Below are 25,879 nucleotides of genomic sequence, written 5' to 3'. Positions count from 1 at the left end.
AGAGTAATTTTAGGAGAAGTGTGCTGGTGCCCATTTTCAAGAAGAAAGAGAGGAACTGTGGTACTGCATGAGGAAGAGTGGCAGAGAAATATGTCAGAGTAGTTCAGGACATGTATGGCAGCGACGAAATGTGCAGTAGGAGTAACAGGGAGTTTAGTGTAGAGGTGGGATGCACCAGGGATCAGCTCTGAGCCCCTTTTTGTTTGCCATGGTGATGGATAGACTAACAGATGAGGAGAGACAGGAAGCTCCTTGGAATATGATGTTTGCAGATGACATTGTGATCTGCAGTGAGAGCAGGGAGCAGGTAGAGGAGGTCTGCTCTAGAAAAGAGAGGAATGAAGGTGAGCAGGAGTAAAACAGAGTACTGTACATGTGTGTAAATGAGAAGGTCCCAGGGGGAAGAGTGAGGTTACAAGGAATAGACGTAAAGAAGGTAGAGGACTTCAGGTACCTTGGGTCAACAGTGCAGAGTGATGAAGAGAATGTGGAAAGGAAGTGAAGAATCGTGTGCAGGCAGGCTGGAACGGGTGGAGGAAAGTATCAGGTGTGCTCTGCGATAGGAGAGTGTCAGCGAGGAGGAAGGGGAAGGTCTACAAGACAGTGGTGAGGACAGCCATGATTAGAAATGAGACAATAAGAGGGACAGTGAAGGTTAGACGTTTTGGAGACGAGGTCAGAGAGGCCAGACTTCGATGGTTTGGACATGTCCAGAGGAGAGACAGGGACTATATCGGTAGAAGGATGCTGAGGATGGAACTGCCAGGGAACAGGGCTAGAGGGCGACCCAGGAGAAGATACATGGACGTAGTGAGGGAGGACATGAGAGTGGCTGGTGTTGGGAAGGACGATGCAAAGGACAGGGTGAAGTGAAGAAGGTTGGTTTGCTCTGGCACCCCTCACGGGACAAGCCAAAAGTACTTGCACATGAGTCATTCTTTAAAACAGGCATTGTCACATATAGAGTATGAAACTAAGAGAATTGCATGTTAATTAAAGATAAGTCTACTGAAATGGCAAAAATGACATATTGACATACAGATGAGAATATGAATATCCTTTGAATGCCTTGTTTATATATATATCTATCAATATTTGTCAATGTTGTTATTTTGAATGGGGAATTCTATTTGTAACATGTGTAGCTATCGGAAATTGCTTTTCTTACTCGTGAAAATTGAATTACTAATTAAGATAACTATAACAACTATAATTTAAAAAAAAGCATTTTTTAATGGATTTATTGGTGTAGTGGTTCTTACGTCCATGTCATCGCAGAGCAGAGACCCAGATCCATACTGCAGTCGGCACTGATGGGCAGCGCTGTACAGAACCCCGGGAAGCACCGAGGTGAGAGACAGCTTCTCCTTCACCGGGGTATCATCAAGGCACCAGCCCCAGCCTCGACTGTGAGGAGGGGGAGGATGCAGATAAGTGAGTCTGGTGAGCACACATTAACATTCCTAGACACACTCTATTTATGGAAAATGTGTTCTGTAGAGAAGAGGCAGACAAACATGCCGACACAGTTAGATTAGATTTGACAGGATTGTAATTGCATTCTGACATGTTGTCAGATTTGTGTGTGTATGTGTGTGTGTCTGGTAATAATTAAAAGTAAAACAGGCCTGGTGGCTAACGGATTTTAATTATAAATGATAAGGAACTTTCTCTCCTCCCAAACATTGACAAACAAAACAGAAACAGCATTGATGACGTTAAACTGCATATTTATGTTGCACTGATAGAACTGGCAGCTATGGGATAGCTCAAGGTAATGGATTGGCTTTGCTTTTTCTTTCAGTGATTTCAGGTCATGTCGTCATTACTGACAGATATTACAGCTTCACGTTTCATTGTAACAGGCCCCAGGCAGTGGGAATTAGAGTACTGTCATTTAGCCACAGTGTCCTCAGACACAAGTTTGGACATTAGTGTCAACCTTGCAGCATAATTCAGTGTACAATCCTTTCAGATGATTACTACTTCCTTCTTTAACTGAGGCGTCTTTGTATCATTGCAGTCAATATTACTGACACACTAATGGACTAAACCGACAGTCTGAAATTGGTCAGAAACATTTGGGAGACAAAAATTATCACTTCTGAATGATCTCTATTCAAAACGCATGGATAAATTCCTTGATTCAGCACAGAACTGCATTATGGTTCATCATAACCGTATACAGGCTAGTACACAAGCACGTGATCAGAAGCCTGGTCAGTTTTGCTCTCATACTGTTCCTATTTTGAAAATAAATGTCCTTGTCCTTCTCAGTTCCATCAGTTAACCAAAAATATTCTAAAAATGAACACACTAGAATAACGTTTTTGCAGGCTGGATGTTTAACAAAACCAATTCATTAATTTGAAAAGAACTCACAGTCCAGATCGGCAGCAATTAAAATGTTCTACGTGTCCAACTCTGGACTGGAATGCAGCTCAAAGGGAAAATCAGGTTCTAGTCAGTCAAACCAACGTTTCCAGGAAATGCTGATGAAAATCAATTCATGTTTTTTCTGAATGCATTCATATCAGCATTGCTTTATATTCAATATATATTTTAATCATATATATTGTGAAGTTACGAGGGCGATATCTGACCTGGGAGGATGCAATAATTTATTTCAACATCTGCAGATCCTATATTAACCTCGCTTCATGAGGAACCCGCCTTTTAGATCCGATCTGTAAGACGCTCTACATTCCACATAAAATAACACCTCCAGATCAAACCGCTGGAGATACATGAGCAGCAGAGGCGGGTACTACTACTGTAAATTCAGCAGGCCAAATTAAAAAGCTTAACGGGCCACATACGGTCCCCCGGGCCGTATTTTGGGCTAAAGTAGCTGTGAGCGGCATATTTACTATGAAAAAATGGCGCCCCTTGTAGAAACGTATTAAGTATTAAGAGGATGGATGTCCAGATGGTTAATGGATAAACTAATCAAATCCCATTAAATGCAAAATGTTTGAGGATGAATCAAAATTACATTCCATTTGTCAAAGACTTCATGATAAGATTTTACCCCAATACATTAAAAATACAAATCTAATTGTCAAATTCTGTTATGCTAATGATAATTTGCTAAACATGACTTTCTTGCATGCTGGTCAGGAAAATACATTTTTCAAATCAAAGGTCTGTCTCCATTTTAATAACCACTCTTCAGACATGAACACGAACACAACGGGCAGCCTTTGTGTAGAAAACTCCCACAAGTGTAACTATCACCCTCCAGCACTATTCCCCACAGTGGAGTCAGGAAGCTACAATGCTGTCAAGCAGCAGAACACCCACTAAATGAATTCCACATGCTTGGAGCTGAGCAACCCGGGCAACTGTAGAGAACTATTTCAGATGGTGAGCATGTGTTCTACTGGAGCCAGCATCCAGAGCCAGGCTTCTGACAGACAGACAGACAGACAGACAGACGGTTCTATACATACACAGACGAGCATACAATTTTAGAATCATTGGAAAAAAAGGTTTCCAATTTGACTTTTTAAATGCCTTTAAAATCTTAATTTAGCAGTTTTGACGTGGAATAGGTCATCTAGAATTCACAGAAATACCTACACAATTTATACACAGTGTTTAATCACAGATCACATTTAGAACATCCAAATTTATAAATTAATAAAGTTGTGGTTAATTTGAAAAGCATGAACTCAGAAGTCATTTTGTGAGGCACTCACTCGAGGAAGCGGGTGATATACTGGCGACTGCAGCGTGACCACCTGGGCAGCGAGGTACCGTACAGGAGCTGTGGAGACATGACGAAAGGTCGTTTCCCAATCGGTTCACAGTCATTACCGTCGCCATCATGCTGAATCCCAAAGCTGCGACATAAAAGCACATCCCACACAGAGCGACAGTGAGTGGGCACAACGAGCCGATCGTTCTTTGAGGACAAGCTATGACAATCACACAAAAAACAAGTTTGAACTGCATGCCTTGTGTACAGAACACTGCGCTGCGGATGGAGCAGCGATCTCTGTGCACAACAATGAAACAAGAAACAGGACGTATGAGCATCCACACTGTTAATTGCTGTTCGCTAATCGGCGACATTTGCTTCTTCCAAAAGTCTCACATCTGTTAAAGGGAGGAAGCAATGAGTTCTGCAACCGCAGTGAGAGTCCATCAGCTTATGTGATGTCTCATCCCCCCCCCGACCGCTGCTCGGCGGCCGCTACATCTATGTGAATTAAAAGAACCCCCCCCACACACACACACAACGTCTCTCTTGCAGAGTGAATCACACTTTTTATTACCGTTGACAAGGAAGTTACATTTTCTCTAGTGTCTGTTTGCTAGCCCCACTGTTCGGCTGCGTTTTACCAGATTTATACAACAATTACTTTTTGGGACCTGATTGAAACTTGCCGGTGTGATGCCTGCAGTAAGGCAGAACACGTTTGTCTTTGTGTAGTAACTATGTTGACACCAAGACAACAGTAACTACGGCGATGGTGAGCTGCATTGTACCACTGTGTGACAGCAGCTCTCTTTACAGTCAAACAAGAAGTGCACTCAAATCATTTTCTCCCATTATTTTGTCTTTCAATAAAGAATTTATTTCTGTCCGTCTACAAAATCTTCCATTATCTCGAAGTCCTCCTGTATAAGCAAGCATTAAGCTGCACACGCATGGCTGGGGGAAAATTAAGACATTTTTATTGGTTGGCTTTTGTCCATACAGAACGATCAATTAAACAACTGCTCCATTTACTGATCTAATTATTGGATCCAACAGTTTGTTTTATTACAGTAGGATATACGGGAGTGCTTTTATTTTGTTATGTTGTTAGTTTTTAAAGTTAAAAGAGAGAAGTTAAGGAATTTCAAAGAATTGTAAACTTAGTTTACAAGGTAAACTAATTCATTAACTAGAAAAGCACTCAGAGAGCGCAGGCCTCCACCAAGCAGCTCAATCCCCCCCTAATTGGGTTTACACCAATTACACGATGTGGGTTTCCACATCGTGATCTGGATCATCATCAAAAGAATCCAGAATACATTTTACATGACAGTGCATATCGGACCCTTTTATGACTTCTTGGTGAGCGAATGGAATGCATATTTTACCAAATATGATTTGTAGAATAAATTATAAGTAAATGGGAAAATCCAGTTTTCTGTTATTTTTTTTGTATCCAGACAGGAATCCAGATTGTTCTCAAAATGAATTGGGATCTAAATTAGACCAAGTTCAATCTTCAGATTTTTTTCATCAAGATCCATCCAGCAGTTTTTGCCTAATCCTGTTAAACAAACAAACAAACAGACGCCATAAAAAGCATAACCTTCTTGACAGAGGTAATTAAGTTTAACTAGTTTGAGTTGAACTGCAATATTATTTATCATATTGTGTGTGTGTGTGTGTGTGTGTGTGTACATTCGCTTTAACCTTACTTGTGTCCCAGTTCATGAGCTACAGTGAAAGCCAATGGGAGTCCTGTGTCCTCACTGATGCTGCAGCTGCGATGGGGCTGACACATCCCCGCCACGTGGGACAGACCCAGCGTCTCACATGGCGTGTTGACGGCTGCACAGATGTCCTTCCTGTGAAAATCAAGGAGCAGTGTTGGCTGGCTGGAATTCATTGTTTCATCTTCTTAACTGCTTATCACGTTAAGGGTCATGGGTGGGCTGGAAACTATCGCAACTCAAATTAAGTGGGAGGCGGGGTACACCCAATACAAGTCACCAGATTATCGCACGACCACATGAAAGACAAAGAAGCAGACTGACATTCAAAATCAAATTTGAAAACAAAAAGGAAACAGAAATAGAAATGTTAGTTTAAAATAATGCTGTTTTTTTTTACTGACATTTTTGTATTATTTTGTGTTAGTCATTGCCACCATGTTAGATCTGGTGCAATGCCATTCATTCAGAAATGTACACTCCTGTGAGAGAAGAAAGTCAAATTAGACAAAATGAGTTTTGAGAATCTTCCTTTTTTAATTCCCTTTTGGGTGAAGGTCTTTTCTGATAGCATGATTTTAGTAAAAGGTTTGACCCTGCCATAATTATTTGAATCATCTGAAAGGCTCAATCTTCTCGTTTATCAGTCAGGAGTGGACTGGAACATAAATTGTCGCCTGAAATTATTAATTACGTTTCAAATTCGCCTTCAGGTTATTATTATTAAATTCAATACAGGTCGCAGCAGCAGGGCACATGACAAAGACCCCCATGTTAAGAAATAATTGTGCCACAGCTTTAATTCTCTCTGCTCGCGTCCTCCATCAGAGAGAGGAAGCGAGCAGCAGGAGGCGGGCCTCTATGTACCTGGTGAGCAGCACCGACACGTCGTGGTGCGACGGGTGCTCGTCTCCCTTCACGTTGAGTTTCTTCTGCCACTTACAGAAGCTGCTCAAGCTGTTGTCAGCGTGGTGTGTAATCTTCAAGTCATCCTGCTCTCCACATGTCACGTTGAGAGGGGAGAGGAACATCAAGCACACGAATCGCATCGCAATCATACTGCACGAATCATGCACAAGATTGGCTGAAGCAAATTACTGCACCTGTTAGATGGGAAATAATGATTACTGTGATGAAATCAATTCAGCTGCACCATGTCGGCAACAGTGTCAGGGATTTGCACTCACTTCATCACGAAGCGTGAGAATAAAATACAGGAATAAAATGATTTTCTACCATCCCGACACAATTTAGTCGCCATTTTAACACTGTAGAGAAAAACGGTCTTGCATGTTGCGCTTTAAATATATCATCTGCATAACAACCGAAGATGGAACAAAATGCACAAACATTATGTTTTATTATAATAATAATAATCATATGAGTCCTAAAATGGATGGGACATAGATGTTATAGGTATATAACACAAATGAGTTATCGATCCTTCGTTTATCCTTTATTTGTGTTTTCAGGTTATTTCATCAGCAATGCAAAAGGAAAATACTGTTAAATAAATAAATAAAAACCCTGCTACTTGAAGGACACGTCTCTCGATCAATAATTATGTTCTACTAAATTAGTCTCAATTGACTTACAAAGCGATGCTGCACAGCAAGGAGACAGAATCTGTCTGCTTCTGTCTTTCTCTTGGCCACATGAAGACAAATAAGGCCTTATTTTTCTTCAAAGTTCCGTTCATGAACAAAACAAAAGAATTCACTGCATGGCTACACTCGATGTGTTTGTCTGAGCTGCAGTGTTGTTGCTGTTTTATCTGCTTTGTATCATGGATTCTGCTTTTCATTTGGAGCATAACATCTTTTGGGATGAAAGTGCCCGAATTTTAAACACGGTGTGATGTTAAAGGCCAGCATTTGGTTATTTTAGCTTAGCATAAAGACAGTAGAAACACCCCACAAATAGAGCATGCAGCATATAATTTCACCAACATCTGTTCAAATATCTCTCAAATCCATCCTCCTGAAGGATCCAGACAACGTGGACCGAATTCATGCTCCTTTGCGTTCAGCAACATTTTTAGAATCCTACGAGCAGCAATGGTAACTATCCAATACCCGACCATTAAACTACTGAGGCTGTCTAGTTACGTGATGGTTGTTAGCTTCAAATGCCTTAAAGATAGATCTTTGCGTTAGCTTTCCACTGGGCTGAGGCAGACCCCCCCCCCCCCCCAAAGAAATCCTCAGCATCACTAAAAAAAATATAGACAACTCTGCCGTTCATGTTGTCACATTATTGCTCAGCTCGTCTGTTCACGTTAGCAAGGTTGTCCTCTCATCAATACACTCATCTCATGATCGTGAACAGATGTGCTGTTACCTCATCCTGCTCCAGAAGGACGAGTCGAACAACCACTATGTTGATCGCATTTCCAATACTGGAATCCCTGAACAGACCTGCCACCTGCAAAGAGAGAAACATCCATTAACCGTGTGGACGTCCGTCCTTTAATTCATTCATTCATTTTATGAACTGCTTTGTCCGCTACCGGGTCGCGGGTCGTGCTGGAGCCCATCCCAGCAGTCCACGGGCGAGAGGCGGGGCACACCCTGGACAAGTCTCCAGTTCATCGCAGGGCCGCACACAGACAGACAATCATTCACACCTATGGACAATTTAGTGTAACCATCCATTCATTGTCCCAACCGCTAAATCCGTTATCGGGTCGCGGGCCAAGCTGGAGCCAATCTCAGCAGTCAATGGGCGAGAGGCAGGGGACACCCTGGACAAGCCGCCAGTTCATCGCAGGGCAACACAGAGACATACAACCAGACACACACACACTCACACCTACGGACAATTTAGTGGAACCAATCCACCTGAGCTGCATGTTTTCGGTGGTCGGAGGAAGCTGGAGAACCCGGAGAGAACCTAGAGAGAACCGAAAGAGAACCCACGCAGACACGGGGAGACCGCGCAAACTCCTCACAGCGTTCACAAATCCCAAGTTGGATTTGAACCTGTGACCTTCTTGCCACCGAGCTGCCCATCTTGCTGCCAAATCACATAGAGCAGCCGTGACTCACATCATGACTCAATTCAATCTCTCTTTGCCGCTCACATGACCTTTCATGGTACACATTTTCTAGCTGAGTCATATTTCATCATTTTCTTCCTCAATCCTGTTTTGTTTATTGTTACCTCCATCGAGGTTATGTTTATGACGGTTTCTGATTGTCTGTCTGTCTGTTAGCAGGATTACGGAACAACTGCTGGGTGGATCTGAAGATGGGTCTTGGTCTAACTTAGATCCCATTACATTTCGAGAGAGATCCGGATACCCATCTTAATGAATCATTACCTCTGCCAATGGATACCCATGAACTAATGATGGTCATTGAATCTAAAAATGCAAATAAAATAAAAATAAGACCATAATTCTTGGTGCAAATTCACATATGAGGGGAATGAGCTGCTTGGCGGAGGTTTGTGCTCTCAGAGTTCTTTTCTAGTTTTAAATGAAGCTGCAGTTATTTTAAATGTATTATGATTTTTTTAAATCTCAAAAATAAAATGCAATATATATATATATATATATATATATATATATATATATATATATATATATATAAAGACCAATACTTTCATTGTACATTTACAGGGTCATATATTTTTTTTACTATACTACTATGTTTCTTTATGTCAACATGAGCTGTTCAGATTTGTTTGCTAAAAAAGCAGTTGTATAAATATCCCAAAGATATTCCAGTAAATAACCGTAAGATCAACATGTGAAAGGAAGTCGGAGCTATTTTTGAAGCAGGGTTTCCTCCTGATTTCTGTTGGGATCGACCTCTCTGGCTGTAAATCTCACGCAGCACAGCAGAACGCAACGATCTGAATCGTGACGCTGACAACGTCAAGACAGTGGCAGCGATGAGACAATGGAACAGCTGGCGCCTGAGGAAGAGCATGGCATCGCTGATTGTTCGGACACGGGTGAGGGGTTGTTTCCTTTGGACGCGTGTGGGAACATTTTCATCAAGCTTTTGGGTCTTTATAGTTCAGAGCTGGAGGATAGAGGACTCAAAAAAGAACCCGGAGGAGAGGATGTGGAGAATAATGGCGGCTTCCTGTGCGTATTATCGTCTCTTCAGTCGGCTAATTTGTCCTTGAATTCATTTTCCTGATATTTTGTCCTCTTGACTTCCAATAGCTGTAGATGTGACTACATTTTTGGAAAGAAACTAGCCAATGACAAATAGGGAGTCAGTATACCATAATGAAAAGGCTATAATAATATTGTGAAAGGCTAGTGAGCCAGGGAATAAAAGAGCGAGAGGAGAAGAGAGGAGAAGCATCCATCCATTGTGTTATTGAACAGGAAAGGAAAAACTGAAAGAGAAGAAGAAGTTGTACAACAAAAATACATCACGTAATGTTCCTAACCGGAGTACCTGAAGAAAAGCCCATTTAGACAAGAAGAGAACAAGCAAACTCTGCACAGAAACACCATGTTGGGAACATTGGGAACGCATCCATCCATTGTGTTATTGAACAGGAAAGGAAAAACTGAAAGAGAAGAAGAAGTTGTACAACAAAAATACATCACGTAATGTTCCTAACCGGAGTACCTGAAGAAAAGCCCATTTAGACAAGAAGAGAACAAGCAAACTCTGCACAGAAACACCATGTTGGGAACATTGGGATTTGAACCCATGACCGTCTTGCTACGCCACCGTGTCACCAAAACAGCCTCAGTAAAGTGAAAACAGCATTATCACTGAAAACATGCCTCGCCATTGGCCACACGTTGTGTGTTTGGGTCGCGCCCAGCTGAGGCCGATGGTTCACAGCTCACCGACGAGCACCCTCCTCCGGGTTCAGAAGCTCTTTCATGACGGATTCCTCTACTGTTAGAAGGCGATGTTCTAGATTTAACACTTGGTCTGCGCTCCAAGCTCACCGAGGGACATGAGCGGATAGCGTGACCCAGACAGGGTCACGCAAGGGGAAGAAATGAGTCTCCTCTGTTGGGCGGCTGGATTCAGAACCGCAGCACCTTCGTATCTCAGGGACCCGGCTGACATAAGTCGGGCGTCTAGTTTGGATGCTTCCACTGCAAATCAACCGTTCACTTTAGAAGGAAATCAAAAAAGGTTATCATAGTTTCCTTTGTTGCTTGTTGCCAAGGCAACCGCAACCTGCTGGTAAAACAAAGCCATGTTTATGACTAACTGACCCTGACGGACAGGAAGTAGCCCCCCCGGGACAAATTGCGGCCAGTTCAATGGCAGGGAATCTGGTCCTGAGGTGGTTCGTGCACTTCCTGACGGGCAGATCACTTAAATATTACTGTCATCATCAAACAGGCCTGTGTGCGTGGGTCCGACCTCGATGTTGGCGCGGATGCTTGGCAACCCTTTAACACTTAAATGGCCATGTCCGAGCTCCGAGTCGGCGTGCGTCGGCTGGATGACGGTTATGGCAGGCTTCCATTTCACTAAAATACTTTTACAATTTGAGAAACATGCTCAGGGTTGACCAAATCGAAACCCTTCTCACATTCTCTTTCTCAGAGTTCAGCGTGCAGCGATGAGAGTGGGGGGGGGGGGGGGGGGGGCATCAACCCACCTAACTCCTAGAAGAATCCAATCTTATTTTCCTAGACATTTGAACTATTCCTGCAAAGTCCTTTTGCTGGTGAACGAAGACGAGCACAAAAAGCCGAAGCAGCAATTCACACAGCTCTGCCTTTGATGCCTGGATGTTCTCGGTTTTGCGTGTGCTTACAATGTTCATGACTGCGAGGACGTAGCTTTCCACGGCTTTGCTTCCATGATACTCCACCATTTTAGCGTCGGCCACCACCAGCGTCTCCACCCACTTCTCCTTACTGACGGAACGTTGACGGATTGTCCTCCGTCTCTGCTGCCGATGCTCCCACCGCTCCCGCGTCCTCTCGGTGCCAACGGAACTTTGATGGGAGTCTTGAAATGAGAGGCAGAAAGAGGAATTAATCTGAGAGACGATCGTCTATTAGCGCTTTATGAAAGCCTACGAAGAATGGTCACTCAGAGGAAACACCAAAAAATAATATGAGTAGAAAAACGAAAAATACCAAAACATACCACGCTTAATTTGTGTTTTATGTTTGGGAAAAAAAATCTGCCGTTTACAATATATGGCAAAATGGTTAAGGACAAATGAACAGACAGACGTGACAATTGTTTTGTTTTTTCTTGATGATTATAGCCCCCCCCCCCCCCATCATTTTATGTTACCAGGGACAAATAGCACAGCCAGTAAGACTTGAACTATATGATAAAAATCTGTTCAAATTCAATAAGGGATGATGCAGGACTCAATTTGACATGCAACATGAGTAACCACAACACTTTGAGTGAAAAACATCCTCATCCTCATGGATGCCATGAAATGATCAGACACGCCATCCTTCACCGTATTAGTGAGCGGCGCTCTGACGGAATTACGTCACCTCACAATGATTTTAGAATATGGTCCTTGAATCATTTTACATTTATCTTGACTATTTTCACGTCACAGTGGCGCAGTGGGTGGTACTGGCGTCTCATCCAGGGTGTCCCCCGCCTTTCGCCTGGAGTCGGCTGGGATAGGCTCCAGCAGACCCGTGGAAAAGCGGATAAGGCGGATAAGCGGCCGTAGAAGATGGATGAGATGATGATGTTTTTCCATCCATCCATCTACTAATTTGTACTTTCATCATCAACTGTCAAAAAATGGCTGAACTTGACTGATCCTTGAAAATGTGTTCTAAGTCCAGTGGAAATTTGACATTAGTTTATTTGAAAGGGGACAATGTCATAAAACGCATGATTACACATTGTAAAAAAGAGAAGAAGCCAGAATTAGCCAGAAGGCTAGTTTTCATCTGTAGTTTCATTAACTCACACACAGGCTGTCACAATCACATATTGGGCCATGGGAGACACGTACTTTAAGTTTAATGAAACAATATTGGCAAATAAAGCATCATCTGGGAGAGAAAGAGGAACAAAGTTCAATTTGAGCACTCGGAAATGAATAAAACACAAATCAAGTTTTTGAAGTATGCACAGAAACAGACAGACACACTGAACATCTGCCTTCCTGCATCCTCCTCCATCCTTTGTCCCTCGCTGGGATAAGAATGCATTCACAAGATGCTCCTTCCCGGGAAAATGAAACCACTTGGAAAGTAGCCGGTTTTATTCTTCGGAGGGGATTATTAGATGTCGGAAAAATAGGGACTCATTTTGTCTTTCCTCTCATTCAATTCTCACTGTGGAACAAGAGAACTGGGCCACTGCATAGAGTATAGCCTCTGCTGACCCTGATGTGTGATCTGATGGAGTGGTAATGCATCAGATACGCATGTATAGGTGTGTGAGTGTGTGTGTGTGTGTAATGGACGTACTTGTAATTCCACAGGTGCCATTGAAAGCTTGTTCCCCTGAGATGGAGCGTACAGCTGGAGCGTGGCGAGGGAACGCGTGGCGTTTGTAGACGGCGTGGGCTTGAGGTGCTTCATCACTCGTCTTCTCCAGAGGTTGAATAAAAAACTCATCATCAGCCAACCTGAACAGTCCAGTCTGGGGAGAACAAAATGAATGCGTCTTTCAGTGTAAAAAAAAAAAAAAAAAAAAGTCTTTATAATAAGTTTATTGTAAACAAGCACATTTTTTTTTACCTTACATTTTTTGTGAATTCAATATTTGATGAATTTGGACAAGAGATTTTAAATCTTATTGAAGAATTTAAGGTAAGAAAAGCTTTTATGTTTTTAATTCTATTGACTAAATTACATGCAGACCCATATTGAATAAAACAAACCGTGTTTCCCTCTGACATGCTCAGTGGTTTATTTTCTCCCTCAGCACACAACCTTCAGTGAAACAGTCTGAACAGCCTGACGCTTTTGGTTTGCGGCAGACATCCATGGTACAAAGATCAGCAGTCACGCAAATCATTGGACCCAAAATCACATTGGCAAAGGGTCCAAAGCCAGGATCCACCCCCCACCCCACCCTCTTTTTTCTGCTGAAAATCCACACCATTATTGCCAATTCTTGTCCAGCGCCCCATTAACTAAGTCTCAGCTGTCACAGGATCCCACTAAGGATCTACTACGACACATGACAGGCCTCTGCAGACAAACACAACCGAATGGAAGCGGCCCTTGCTGCATGATGATGACACAGAGGACTAGATGTTCAGACTCCTGTTTCTGATTGGGTGAATTTGTCCAATTGTAGTGTTGCTACATTCATCTGGACCCCTGTGTATTCAGAATCATGAAAGTCACACCCGAGCTTTTCATTCATCATCTACCAGAGAACGGATTCATTTTACATCTGAATGCAAGGGAAATACAAGCATGGCATTGTTGCTGTTCTGATTACAAGGCACTATGGCTTTACATGCAGAGACGGCTCTGCTCTCTATTACACCACCGCTGTTCTGCAAATAACCACCATTCATGTACTCGCTTCGCCTGTCTGTGCTGTGAATACATGATCCGCTGCACCGCAAACAAAACCTCTGCAACATTCATGCAATGGGTTCTTGTGGAATTGTGTTTTAAGTCTAATTTCAACTTGCCAAAAGTCTGTGGTAAGAAATGTATGCTGCATGTTTCATCTTACCTGCACTGCTGTTTGTACGGTTTGAGTTCCTGTGATGCCTTCGCTGGAATATAGTCAAAAGCTAAATGAATCTTTCCTCACCATGAATAAGAAATTGAACGGTTTGAAATACCAAATCTGTTTATTTGCTGTACAGCAGTTTTATTTCAGATGTGCTTCCTTTAGGTAACATAATGTCTGTACATTACGACTTAAACATTGTTGTGTTTGGCACAACGTTTGAATGTTTTGTACAAACTCTTCCAGCCCAAAGTCTTTAGAAGCTGCTGTCAAAGTCCGTTCTGGAAGGACAATGGATCTCACTGCAAGGAAACCAAAGAGGGTTTTTTCTTTTTTTTCTATCACACCTTCCTTTAGTGATGTGGAAGGTATGACATGTAGGGACTGGCTATGAGAACGCCTCATCAGACCCAATGCATGAAAAGGTAGATAGATAGATACTATTTATCCACATAATGTGTATCCCCCCCCCCCACACACACAGCTCTGACTCCAATTCTCCAACCTGTTGAAGGGTTTCAGCGACAGTCTTTGCGGATTCTGATCTGAAAAGATGCGATCCCACTCCAGCGTTCACAGATGCCAACGTCAACATTAAAGCCCACGAGAGATATTGATCTTTTATAATCTGGTCTGTCTATATACAAACACTCACAGACTGTCGTATGATGTCTCGCAGCAGCGATAGCATGGCTGGTAAGAATCATTATAAAACTTTAAGGTCATCTGTGTCTCCAAAGAGAAAGCGCAGCATAAATGAATGAAAGGCAACACATCCCTTGTCCTCATTCCTCTCCCGTGACTAAAATAACCAACATATTCCTCATTGGGTCCTGAAAACCTGTGATTCCTCCAACAGCAGGACAAAAATCCAAACACAAATATCTCAAAGACCTGCAGGCCTCTTCCTCCAGACCTGTCGTCACGATTCATGATTCCTCCATCAAAACGACACAAGCTTAAAATGAGATTAATCACAAAACACCAACGCACATCTCAGATTTACGGGGTAAAAAACTTTAGGATTTCTGGCAAACAATTCCACAAAGCCGTGTTTTGCCAAGAAAATAGTTTCTCCAGCACTCTGGATTTGAAATAAAAGAATGTCAGAAACTTTCCTCTTCCAGGTCGAATGGAAATAACATTTCTTTTTGCAATATTGAAATATGTTCAGTTAAAATTTCCCCCAATGGTTTTTGGGAGACTACGAACCTCCACTAAGGTTGAGCATTCCCTCCAACACATCGGTTCTCACCCAAGCGACATTCATATTTATGTGCAGCACTTCTACTTAGGCTCTGTTACCATGACGACATAAAACCAGAGCTTCAATAACTTCTGTTAACAGAATTTCCTGCTGCACTGTGTCGACTTAAAGCAATATGACCCTTCCTATCTCGGCTTTAAAGCTAACGGCATCAGATCAGATGGGCTGCCAATCAGAATATTGTGATGATAGAATTTCATGTATATTCTCACTTCTCAGCTCTTTTAAGCGTTTGAAGTGGTGCAACTCTTCAAAGAGTTTGCGGATTAAGGCCGTGTTCAGATTGCGAAGTTGAAGTGGTCACTTCAACATTCAAACACAGTGCAGGGTAAGATCAGTCTTACTAGATCCAAAATATAATAGATGAGTTATTCAATTATTATTTATTTATTAGTATATTCAGCCTTTAGTAGATGGTGAACGACTGGAAATGCAGGGACGGCTGCCATGAAATCAGAATACTGTATTGATCCCAGTTGGGAATGCTGTGTTCCCACTCTGCCTGTGGGAACACAATTCTGAGTGGGCAGCCTTTTTTGACCAAAACGTTTTGGACAAGAGTGAGCAGAAAATGACGGGCTGTTAGATTCTTGTTGTGACGATGCACTGAAGAGGCACTTTGTTCGGCAGTGTGTGTGTGTGTGTGTGTGTGCGCGCATACATGCTTCACTTATTGCAGATCTGAAGAAGACACTGTGATGTTTCTGTTGTGTTGCCAGAATAATAATAGCAGGTAGCTTCAAACACATCTCTGCTTCGTGGACAGTCCGTCCGATGAGAGCAGCTGTCGCCCCGACTCTTAAGTTGTCAGAGGTCTTTTGAACTAAACTTCTTGTCGCAGACTTCATTCGGCTCTGAGGACAGTCACCCTGCTGCACCTGAGAAATGTGCATTTAACTCGAAACGCATTTTAACACAACTGCCGAACCTCTTCATTTACTCACCAGTCCACCACAGGTGCTTATGGCTGCGCCTCCTCTCACGGTGGCCTCATCCCACACCTCGCCTAAGAAATGGCACTGAGAGGATGTGGGACGATGCAACCGAGCCCCCTCCAGCCCGCCGTGCCTCCTCTCCGTGAGGAAGCCCGGAGACAGCAGGTGCTGGTTGAGTGTGAGATTAAAGTGCAAACTGCGGCCGCCACGCCACAGCTGGTAGAAGACTCGATCCGAGTCGGCGGGTCTCTCTGAGGCCTCCCTGCGTTGAACACGGCGAGCGTGGTGAGAGAGGAAGTTGGACAGGAAGTGACCTCTGGCATCCACTCTCGTTGGGTGAACCACTTCATACTGAGGAAGATCCTGTCGGAATCTCTCTGTCATAGACATGGGAAGAGAAGATCGGCGATTAAATCATGGGAAAGAGGAGGATAAATAAATAATTGAAAAGCTATAGACAAAACTGAGGAATCTGCAACAAAAATTATATGAGTGTGTAATCTGTCATTCTTATGCGGCGCCTGCTTCAATCTGGATTCCTGTCCATATTCCGAGCGGAACTTTTTACTCTCTAAAAATCTGAAAATTCATTATACTGATAAAAAAAAACACCCCTCTGATTGGAAAATGCTGCATCAGCAGAATGTGAGGATGTGCCTTAAGAGGAGGATTAGCAGCAGCCAGCGCTGCTCCGCGCTACAGATTCATCAAGACTTATATCCCTGACTATCTCTGGTTTACTGTTCAGCATTGCATATTGCTCTTTCCTGGATGCAGTATGTTAAAAAAGTACCGTCAAAAAATTTCAAAGATAAGGCAAGTTTCAAAAGAACTGAAAGTTAAGACCAAATTGTATTATCAAAGAGGAGAAACCAAAAAATTAAATAGTGTGCAACAAGTCTTGGAGCCAAACATCTTGCTTTTTATGCGTGTCCAACACATGAACAATTATATTCATGTAAGGCTTCATTTAAATGCTATTTATGAACCATGCAGAGCACCTTAACTTCAATAAAGAATTTACTTTACTGCCTATGTCTCAATAAAAGTTGGCCGATGTGCACAGAGAAAAACAACAACACAATAACACCTGGTCTAACAACCAGGCCTGATTCACAGCAATTAGTCATTCTGTGCAATTCACAGACAGGCGACTTCCCGCTGCACGGAGAAGGTCGGACGAGGAAACTCATCGTACCCTTGATTAGAGCTCTCTTTGGTCATATCACTCAAAAGATAAATGTGGGATGAAAGCAACGACTTCAGACAGCCTTTCCGACGAGGTAAGAAGACGTCTGTTTGCTCCGTCGTGCACAGAGACGACAAATATTTACAAGAATCCATCAGTGCCAACAGATCAGAGGAAGACCGGCTGCATGAATGACGAGCAAAGCAAAGACGCCTTGAAGCTTTTCAACTTTTTTTTTTTTTACAGGCCACTTTAATTCCTTTTTTTTTAAACCAAATTAGATGAATAAACCCGCCGAACTACTTCTCAAATCAATTTCACTTGATGCAAAAAGTTAAGGCTGGAATCCGGCAGTTTCCTTCTGTGGAGTTTTGATAAAGACATGAGTTCAGACCTATAACGGCATCATAACAGACAGGCTCAGTGTTATTACTCCATCTGTAATAGCCCGTGTGCCACCAAGAGAGCGCGTATCGCCCCAGAGGTAACATTACTTATCACTCCAACAATACTGATTCCTCTCCTCCCTCTTACTTTCCTGAATAAATGCGTGCATTTCTGTACAAACCGCATCAAATGTTTCATGAAGTCGACGCCTTGTCCCGCTTTCTCTTGTGAGTTCATCAATAAACTCCCATGGCAGCCTGTATCACTTTATATGATGCTTGACAGCAATTAGTTTTGCCCCTCTCTCTGGTTGATTAATAGAGGATGAGACTGAGCAAAGCCCGAATCATTGATCTGCTTCTATCTGGACTCTCAGGACATCTTTGAGCATCCAAACCTCACAATAAAGGAAAGGCTGCAAAGATGAAAGTCTATCTTCTGTTCACTCATTCTTGTACGGGACGTCCTCCACTGGGCCTGTCGGCATGGAGCACGCCTCGGCCCCACTGTGGGGATAATGAGAAGGGGTCCTTCAGGTTCCCTGGGGGGAATAGTTTCACTGGTGAGCTCAGAGGTCAGTGTCAGCTTCACTGGGATTTTAGCTTCCCCCCCCCCCCCCCTGGGGCAGGGCGGGTGCAGACTTGAGGCTTGGACCCCCCCCCCCCCCTCATAATTCAGTGTGTGGGGGTCTATTCAGTCACCAGACAAAGCTTTGTAAACAGTCGCAGCTGGCCTCCTCTGCGCGGTTCTGGGTTATGCACGCACTGCGCCGACCCGGGCTGCAAAGATCTTGCACAACATATCATGCGACCACGACGCGAGAAGGCGTGGGCCCCCGTGGGGTCCGTGGGCCGTGCCGTGGGCCGTGCCGTGGGGTCCGGAGTTCACACTCAGTCTCCACTAACCTGCTCCGTTTGGTAATCCCAACGCGTTGCAGTTTTCCAGGACAACCAGGAGCGCGATGAAGACGGGAATGGCTCCTCGCCCGCGGCGCGGACGGGTCATGTTATCCGGACACTTTGGGGCCATTTAACGCCTTTCTTTCTAACGCCGACTGTCAGATCAAATGATTCCCGTCTGGGCAGGACGCACTGATCACTTCGTGCTGATACTGCGGCTCCCGGTAAAGCTCAGGCCTGAACATCGCCTTCCTCACGCGGGGAGCTGTGGGTCCATCGTGGGGCTTGTGCGTCGGTGTCGGCTCGCCTGCGCGCAGCGATCCTCTCTCCTCCATCAGCCTCCCACCGACAGAGTCCTGACAGCTTGGAAACTTCAGATAACTTTGGCAGCCCCCCCCCCCCCACACACAGATGGGTGGACTTAGGACAATGGACTCACTCTCAGTGGGACTGCGAGGCTTAAAGGGAAACGCGACTCCCAGAAATGGGACGCTTCGGTCTCATTCCTGGTTGGGTTTCTTGGGTTTCGAACGCGCGTCATCTGAGGACGAGACTGTGACATTAGCTTTGGATCTGATTAAATGGGTGTGGATCCGACGCTTCAGTGTGTTTGACAATAAAGAAAGAGTTTATTTTATAGACGAGAAGAGGTGAGAAAGTGTTTTAAAGCGAAGGTTTCCGTGAGATTCCTCATTTGCAGAAGAAACACCAACTCCGTGTGGAAACGCAGCGACGCGTTCTACCGGAGAAACAGTCACGCACAAATCAAACCGGGACGAAGCAAGGCGATCGTTTCCACGGGAGCGTTAAATCACGTTTATCTTTAACACGTCCGTCTTCATCTGCTTTGTCCCCGCGCCCCCTCTACTGGACGACTGGTGGCACTGCAGGTTATGGACAGACAGACAGACAGACAGACAGATCGATAGATAGATAGACGGATGGCTAGATGGATAGAGAGATAGATAGATGGAGAGATATGGATAGATAGATGTATAGAGAGAGACAGATAGATAGACGGATATAGATGATATATAGATAGATAGACAGACAGGCAGGCAGATAGATAGATGATAGATAGAGAGATAGATGGAGAGATATGGATAGATAGATGTATAGAGAGAGACAGATAGACAGATGGATAGATGGATAGATAGATGATAGACAGACAGGCATATAGATAGATAGATGGATAGATAGACAGGCAGGCAGATAGATAGATGATAGATAGAGAGATGATAGATAGAGAGATAGATAGATAGATAGATGATAGATCGAGAGATATGATGGATGATATATGATAGATAGATAGATAGATTGATAGACAGAGAGAGATAGATTGATAGATAGAGAGAGATAGATGATAGAGAGATGATAGATAGAGAGATAGATAGATGATAAATCAAAAGATATGATAGATGATATATGATAGATAGATGACAGATAGAGAAATATATGATAGATGATAGATAGAGAGATAGATAGATGATAGATATAGATACTTTCCCCGGTATTTCACGAACACAACTGCTACTTCATTTGCAGTTAGGTCGCGTTAAATGCGTTTTTCAGGTTGCGTGAGGTCACGAGCTGACTTTTCAATGAGTGTGATTGGTCCCGATCGACCAATGGTGGGAGAGCAGGAGCGTCACACCTGTATAAAAGCGGCGCCAAGTCATTCCGGCAGGCACTGGGATTCAGGTTCCGGTTCCAGAGTTCGGGGTGCGCGTTAGTCTCCCGCTACCGGAACCCCGTCCTGATCTCAGGTCCAGAACTAAAGATGGATGAACTGTTCAACGAGAGCGCAGCGCTGAACCGGAGCTCGGCAGGCGACGGGCGCTTCCGTTGGGAAGCCGTGGACGACAGCCCGGACGCCACGTTCCTCCTGCGGGTGCTCATCTCCGTGGTGTACTCCGCGGTGTGCGCGGTGGGCCTGGTGGGGAACCTGCTCGTGTTCTTCATCATGAGGCTGCGTCAAGGTCGGAAGAAGTCCACCATCAACACGTTCATCATCAACCTGGCGGTGACGGACTTCCAGTTCGTCCTCACCCTGCCCTTCTGGGCCGTGGACACCGCGCTGGACTTCAGCTGGCCGTTCGGAGACGCCATGTGCAAGATCGTCCTGTCGGTCACCGTGATGAACATGTACGCCAGCGTCTTCTTCCTCACCGCCATGAGCGTGACCCGCTACCTGTCTGTCGCCTCTGCGCTCCGGAGGAGGACCTGCAGGAGGCCGGCGGGCGTGAAGTGGGTGTGCGCGGTGCTCTGGGTGGCGGCCACGGTGGCCACGGCGCCGACGGCCGTCTTCTCCACCGTGAACGTCGTCGCTGGAGAGAAGCTCTGCCTCCTCAAGTTCCCCGAAGGACACGACCTGCTCGCCCTCTACCACATCCAGAAGACGCTGGTCGCCTTCGTCATCCCCATGCTGATCGTCTCCGTCAACTACCTGCTGCTCCTGCGCTTCGTGAGGATGAGGAGCATGGCTGCGCGCAACCCGAGACGGAGATCCAAAGTCACCAAATCGGTCGCGATCGTGGTTCTGTCCTTCTTTTTTTGCTGGATGCCGAATCACGCCATCACCTTCTGGGGCGTGTTGGTGAAGTTCAACGCGGCCAGCTGGGATAAGTCCTATTACGCGGTGCACACGTACGTGTTCCCGGTTACCGTGTGCCTGGCGCACGCCAACAGCTGCTTGAACCCGGTGATTTACTGCCTGATGAGGCCGGAGATCAGGAAGATGCTCAGCGGGTTGTTTTGGAGAGTGTCCACGCCGTCCTCCAAGAAGGGCTGCGCGGCGCGCATCTTTACGCACGAGGACGCTCGAGGAGTCGCGCCTCTCCGCGTTACGGAGAGAGACTCTGCGCTCTCCGTCGTCGTCCGGAAAGGCTTGTCAAACTCCCCAAACGATCACACAGACTAAACGTGTCTGATTGAGGGATAAACAGGATAACATTTCTGTTCCGTTTATTTATTTTATCATCTGCAGCTGTCACGGCTCCTGTTTCACTGCTCAGCATTTGTGCACGCGCGTTTAAGGATATTCAGAGTGCAGTGTATTTATTTGATTCTTGAAAATGTGTCTGGGTTGTGTTGATCTGACCAGACAACGAGCAGCTCCTCTTTTGTTTCGCTGCTGCAGCTGCTGTAGTTTCCCTTCCTGCCTTTTTCCAATTTTCATCTCGTGGAACTTCAGGGATGAACAGCAACAAAAGGGCAAAAGACCGCTGCTGTATCCGACTGGACTCCCCACACATTGTTGGGGTCGTGCTATGTAAGCGGGCCTCATGGAGGATAAAGACTCTCTAAATCCTGTCTGTCTGTAAATAAGTGTCGTCTTCTTTCTTTGACAGGTGCTGCAATTTCTTCAAATTCCCTGCTTTCATTTCAAAACAACAGTATATGTTTGGCATTAACTCCACAGAGCTCATGTCAGTTCAAATCTGTACAGCGTGTCAATATGAGTATGAAAAAAAACAAACTGTGTATTTTCTCACATTTATGGTATTGAATGTACATGAGTGAGGTTTTTCTTTCTGTTGAAACAAAGACAAATAAAACACTTTTTTTTTTTACTAGATGCTCGCTGCACAGACGAAAGGAGAGACTGGGGCATCTATACAGGCAAATAATGAGCCAGATGAGATTACATTGTTGTGTTTCTATGGTGTTCAGCCCAAAAAGCTGGGCTGCAGGTGTACCCCTATAGGGGAGGGGATTGTCATGGGTGCATTCGTTCCAGCCGTCACTTGTCATTTGGAGGCAATGCAGGAGGCAAGGAGCAAATAAATGGCAGAATGTCAGTTTATTTAAGATAAACCTTTCTGGGATCCTTTTAGAATGTACCAGATATTGTACTGCATAATTGTGTTGTGAAACTGACTCTTCGCTTCAGCTCACAGGCAATAAAATATATTGACGCTGTTAACTTTCCACATCGTGTTCGCTGTCGATAGTCTTGTCCTTCTTTGGCGTGTTCCTGTTTATGCTCAGATTTCCCTGCAGTCACACATGAGCTTCATCAGCTTATGGAGATGATCAGTAAACATGGTGCATTCAGCGTCTCTCAAACGAACATGGAAGCTGTATACTTGGAAAAAAATGAATGGATGCATCCCAAGACCAAAAATATGAGCTTTGAGTTTGTGTTATTTTACCTTTGATAGCGTGACTCTTCCTCTGGTCTGTGAGCAGCACGCTGCTCTCAGCCACTGCAAACCTGATTATGAGCTCCGCATGGATCGCAGCCTCAGTGTGAGCTCTGCATGTTACTCTCCCCCGGAGTCTCTGTGGAACCAAACTGACTCCGGTGGAGAATTTCTGTTGAAATAGGAGGTTCTTGATTTATTTTTGGATTTATGTTTTCTGTTAATTTTTCATTGGACATTCAGCACATTTCCTTTCAACAATCCACTGCAATGGAAGTCCAGCCTGTTTTTTATACTCACCTCTAACTCAAAGTGCATGGGCTGCTCTTCACCTCCTGCATCCTTCATTTGCAGCAATCTATAAAATCATTCCCTCGGGGATTGATGTTTTCACTGTGACCTCGTCAATGACTGATGGTAAAGACTCCAAATACTTATAATAATTTCAAGCAGAGATGAGGGATATTGATATCACTCTTCAATATCTGTCTGTGCAGTACGGTACACAGCTACACCCAGACGGTTATATAAGCTTCGTGCAAAGCCTGGAAGGCAGTAATAATAATCTGTTATCATTATTTGTAGGCCAGGCACTGCAACATCCCGGAAATTTTATTTATCATTTTATTAACCCTCTCCCTCCCCAAGTCATCCCTCCTGCCCCGTGTTCGATAAAATGGACAGGATTTCAAATACCGCCGCTCCTTTCCACAATCATTAAGCAGACGCTCATGTAAATACACATTTGTTTTTATTTGTAGGCATATAACGGCTTGTCGAGCCTCATCAGACAGGGCGAACAAAACATTCATTGACACCAGGAAGGTGCTGACAAAGTGGAAGAAACAAGCGTTCACTGACTCTCCGGTACGGAATCTCATCGCCATGTATAGACGGAGCTCTTCATCAGGATCAGTTGGGTACATTCCACTTGACTTACAGTATCCGACACACATCCCTTTGCTCGGATGCAGTGCATGTTAAAAGGCATGCAATATCTTTCAGAGGGTTCAGTAACACAGAGCTGACCTGTTGCATCGTCCTCGTTGCGTCTGCTACAAAGTAACGCAGTAACGGAGTTTACTGAAGCCCATTATGATATTTGGAATATTTGAGTATAAAAGGTACTTGACTATTTACAAAATTCAAGTTAATTTTGTACAAGATAAAAGTGCATCAAAAATGTTTTCCAGGATGAAAATCTGAAAAGAAAAGCAGTGAACTATTGAACGAGGATGCGGGTTTAGAAGGATCGATCGCAATCATTTAAACGTCACCATTCCTCTTTGAATCTCCAATTGAGTTCATTTTTGTTTTTTTCATAAATTAGTACGCAAGTGAGCTGCATATGTTGCAGATAAAATCTTTTAAACATCACGTTCAATATACAGCATAGTTACTTTACACTTATGGTAGCTGTTGGGTGGCGAATCACCCTTGAGGTTCTTCATGTATTGCCTTTAGAGTTAAAATAAATATGCATTAAGAAGAGAGAAAACAAATATTGGTTAGCGTTTGCCTCAAGGGCAACTTGAAACAGACGATCAATGCTCCATATATTCCTTTTCCTCCAATGGCAACACAAGTCGCCGGCGCTCCAGCCTGATCTATGAATTTCCGACAATGAGGGCGATGGGATGCATCCTAATGTCGCAGCAGTGCAGGAATGCTAAATGTGTGTGACAGTGCTGACTCTTCGTGGTCAGGGGTCAGATCCAGTGCCCCTGAACAGGGTTTGTGTGGAACTGCCCTGGTGTTGGGCGGGGAGGGGGATGGGTCGGTCCCTGAGTGTCGGGTTGCCTATGGAATAGGCGTCTGCTGGGGGGGCCCTCAGCCGGCGTTACCGTTCGTCGGCCACTTTTCCATTTGCTTCCTGTTCATCCGCGTCTCCAGGCTTCTGCCTTTGAAAGAAGCCCAGCTGGGAGGGAAACACAGTGAAACACAGAGAGCAGAAATGTAAAACAACAAATGCAGTCATTATAGGTTTATGCAGGGGAGTTCATCTGGACCTGGGGATCAAGTATATGTGAAATGAAATGAGTTGTTTCTAATAATATTTCAGAATTTTCTGATAATATTTCAGATTTTTCAAATACTCTGAAAAATCTCACTGGACACATGGATCAGGAATAACCGTGTGACCAGTGATTCACCAGTACATCATGTCAACCACAGGGATGAAAGCTCAACGGTTAGATTTCACTCAGATCCTGCTCTGACTGGATGGACAGTTTCTGGAGGGGGGGGGTCACAGCCAGTGATGACCCCCCCCCCCCCCCCCCCCCCGGACTAAACCTCTGACCACAACTCGAGACCGACAGTACAATAAGTTTGGTAATCAATAATGATATAAGTAAATGATAAAAACCTACTGTAAACAGGAATGCCATGTCCATCAAATGAAGATCTCTAATGATCGGTAAACTTTACCTAATTATTAATCATATTTAACTTACCTTCCATAGAGCCAGGATGAGCAGGGCTAGCAATAAAAGTCCTCCCAGCGTGCTGCCAATGATAATCCAGATAGGGATCCTGTAATCTCCCTCCTTCCTTATCTCCAATATTATCTACGGATGACACGAGACACCCTGACATTACAATATATATTTATATATATATATTTTAATTAGATACACTCTGAACTCGTCTTTTGTCATTTACTGTATGTTATTAAAAAAAAACTTTCGAGGCCCACTCCAAACTTGAAGCCCATAAATGCAGTGCTTTCAGAATATTTTACGATTGTTCTGGATTAAAAGAGCTGCAATTAGTTTTTTGTAGTTTTATTCAGCACAGACACATCATGAGAAAGATTCCTGTAACATCTTTGGTAACACATACATATTTAGAATAAAACGATTCCATTACTTTTATAAGTTACTGTACGTTCGGAGCGGGTTGCAGCTCGAAGGGCCCCGTACGACAGCAGCGCCATGAAGAGGCACGCCGTGCAGGAGCGTTTGCACTGGGCAATAGATGGCAGCAAAGATT

General features: G+C 44.1%; 3 protein-coding genes across 3 annotated transcripts in view; 1 reads left to right on the top strand and 2 right to left on the bottom strand.

Annotated features, from left to right (window-relative positions):
• LOC137896237 (A disintegrin and metalloproteinase with thrombospondin motifs 7) overlaps nucleotides 1–18,846 on the bottom strand; it is a 43,835-nt gene extending 24,989 nt beyond the window's left edge. Inside the window, exons 1-9 of the mRNA XM_068741771.1 lie at nucleotides 18,747–18,846; nucleotides 16,275–16,642; nucleotides 12,836–13,010; nucleotides 11,191–11,387; nucleotides 7,777–7,860; nucleotides 6,304–6,428; nucleotides 5,422–5,571; nucleotides 3,702–3,845; nucleotides 1,263–1,407 (exon numbers count right to left, since the gene is read on the bottom strand). Of these exons, the coding sequence (XP_068597872.1) occupies nucleotides 1,263–1,407; nucleotides 3,702–3,845; nucleotides 5,422–5,571; nucleotides 6,304–6,428; nucleotides 7,777–7,860; nucleotides 11,191–11,387; nucleotides 12,836–13,010; nucleotides 16,275–16,642; nucleotides 18,747–18,846 (1,488 nt within the window). The remainder of the gene's footprint in view (nucleotides 1–1,262; nucleotides 1,408–3,701; nucleotides 3,846–5,421; nucleotides 5,572–6,303; nucleotides 6,429–7,776; nucleotides 7,861–11,190; nucleotides 11,388–12,835; nucleotides 13,011–16,274; nucleotides 16,643–18,746) is intronic.
• Nucleotides 18,847–20,499: 1,653 nt separating this feature from the next.
• Nucleotides 20,500–21,660, top strand: LOC137896225 (relaxin-3 receptor 1-like). The gene has a single exon (XM_068741759.1). The coding sequence runs from the start codon at nucleotides 20,521–20,523 to the stop codon at nucleotides 21,658–21,660; it is 1,140 nt and encodes a 379-aa protein (XP_068597860.1). The 5' UTR covers nucleotides 20,500–20,520.
• A 3,065-nt stretch (nucleotides 21,661–24,725) lies between these two features.
• The window catches only part of itga11a (integrin, alpha 11a), a 39,772-nt gene continuing 38,618 nt past the window's right edge, over nucleotides 24,726–25,879 (bottom strand). The window contains exons 29-30 of the mRNA XM_068750010.1: nucleotides 25,342–25,455; nucleotides 24,726–24,803 (exon numbers count right to left, since the gene is read on the bottom strand). Of these exons, the coding sequence (XP_068606111.1) occupies nucleotides 24,726–24,803; nucleotides 25,342–25,455 (192 nt within the window). The remainder of the gene's footprint in view (nucleotides 24,804–25,341; nucleotides 25,456–25,879) is intronic.

The sequence above is a fragment of the Brachionichthys hirsutus genome, chromosome 1 (genome assembly GCF_040956055.1).
Source record: "Brachionichthys hirsutus isolate HB-005 chromosome 1, CSIRO-AGI_Bhir_v1, whole genome shotgun sequence".
Lineage (NCBI taxonomy): Eukaryota > Metazoa > Chordata > Actinopteri > Lophiiformes > Brachionichthyidae > Brachionichthys > Brachionichthys hirsutus.
The sequence above is the reverse complement of the archived record's forward strand: the minus strand, read 5'-3'. Positions and strand labels throughout refer to the sequence as shown.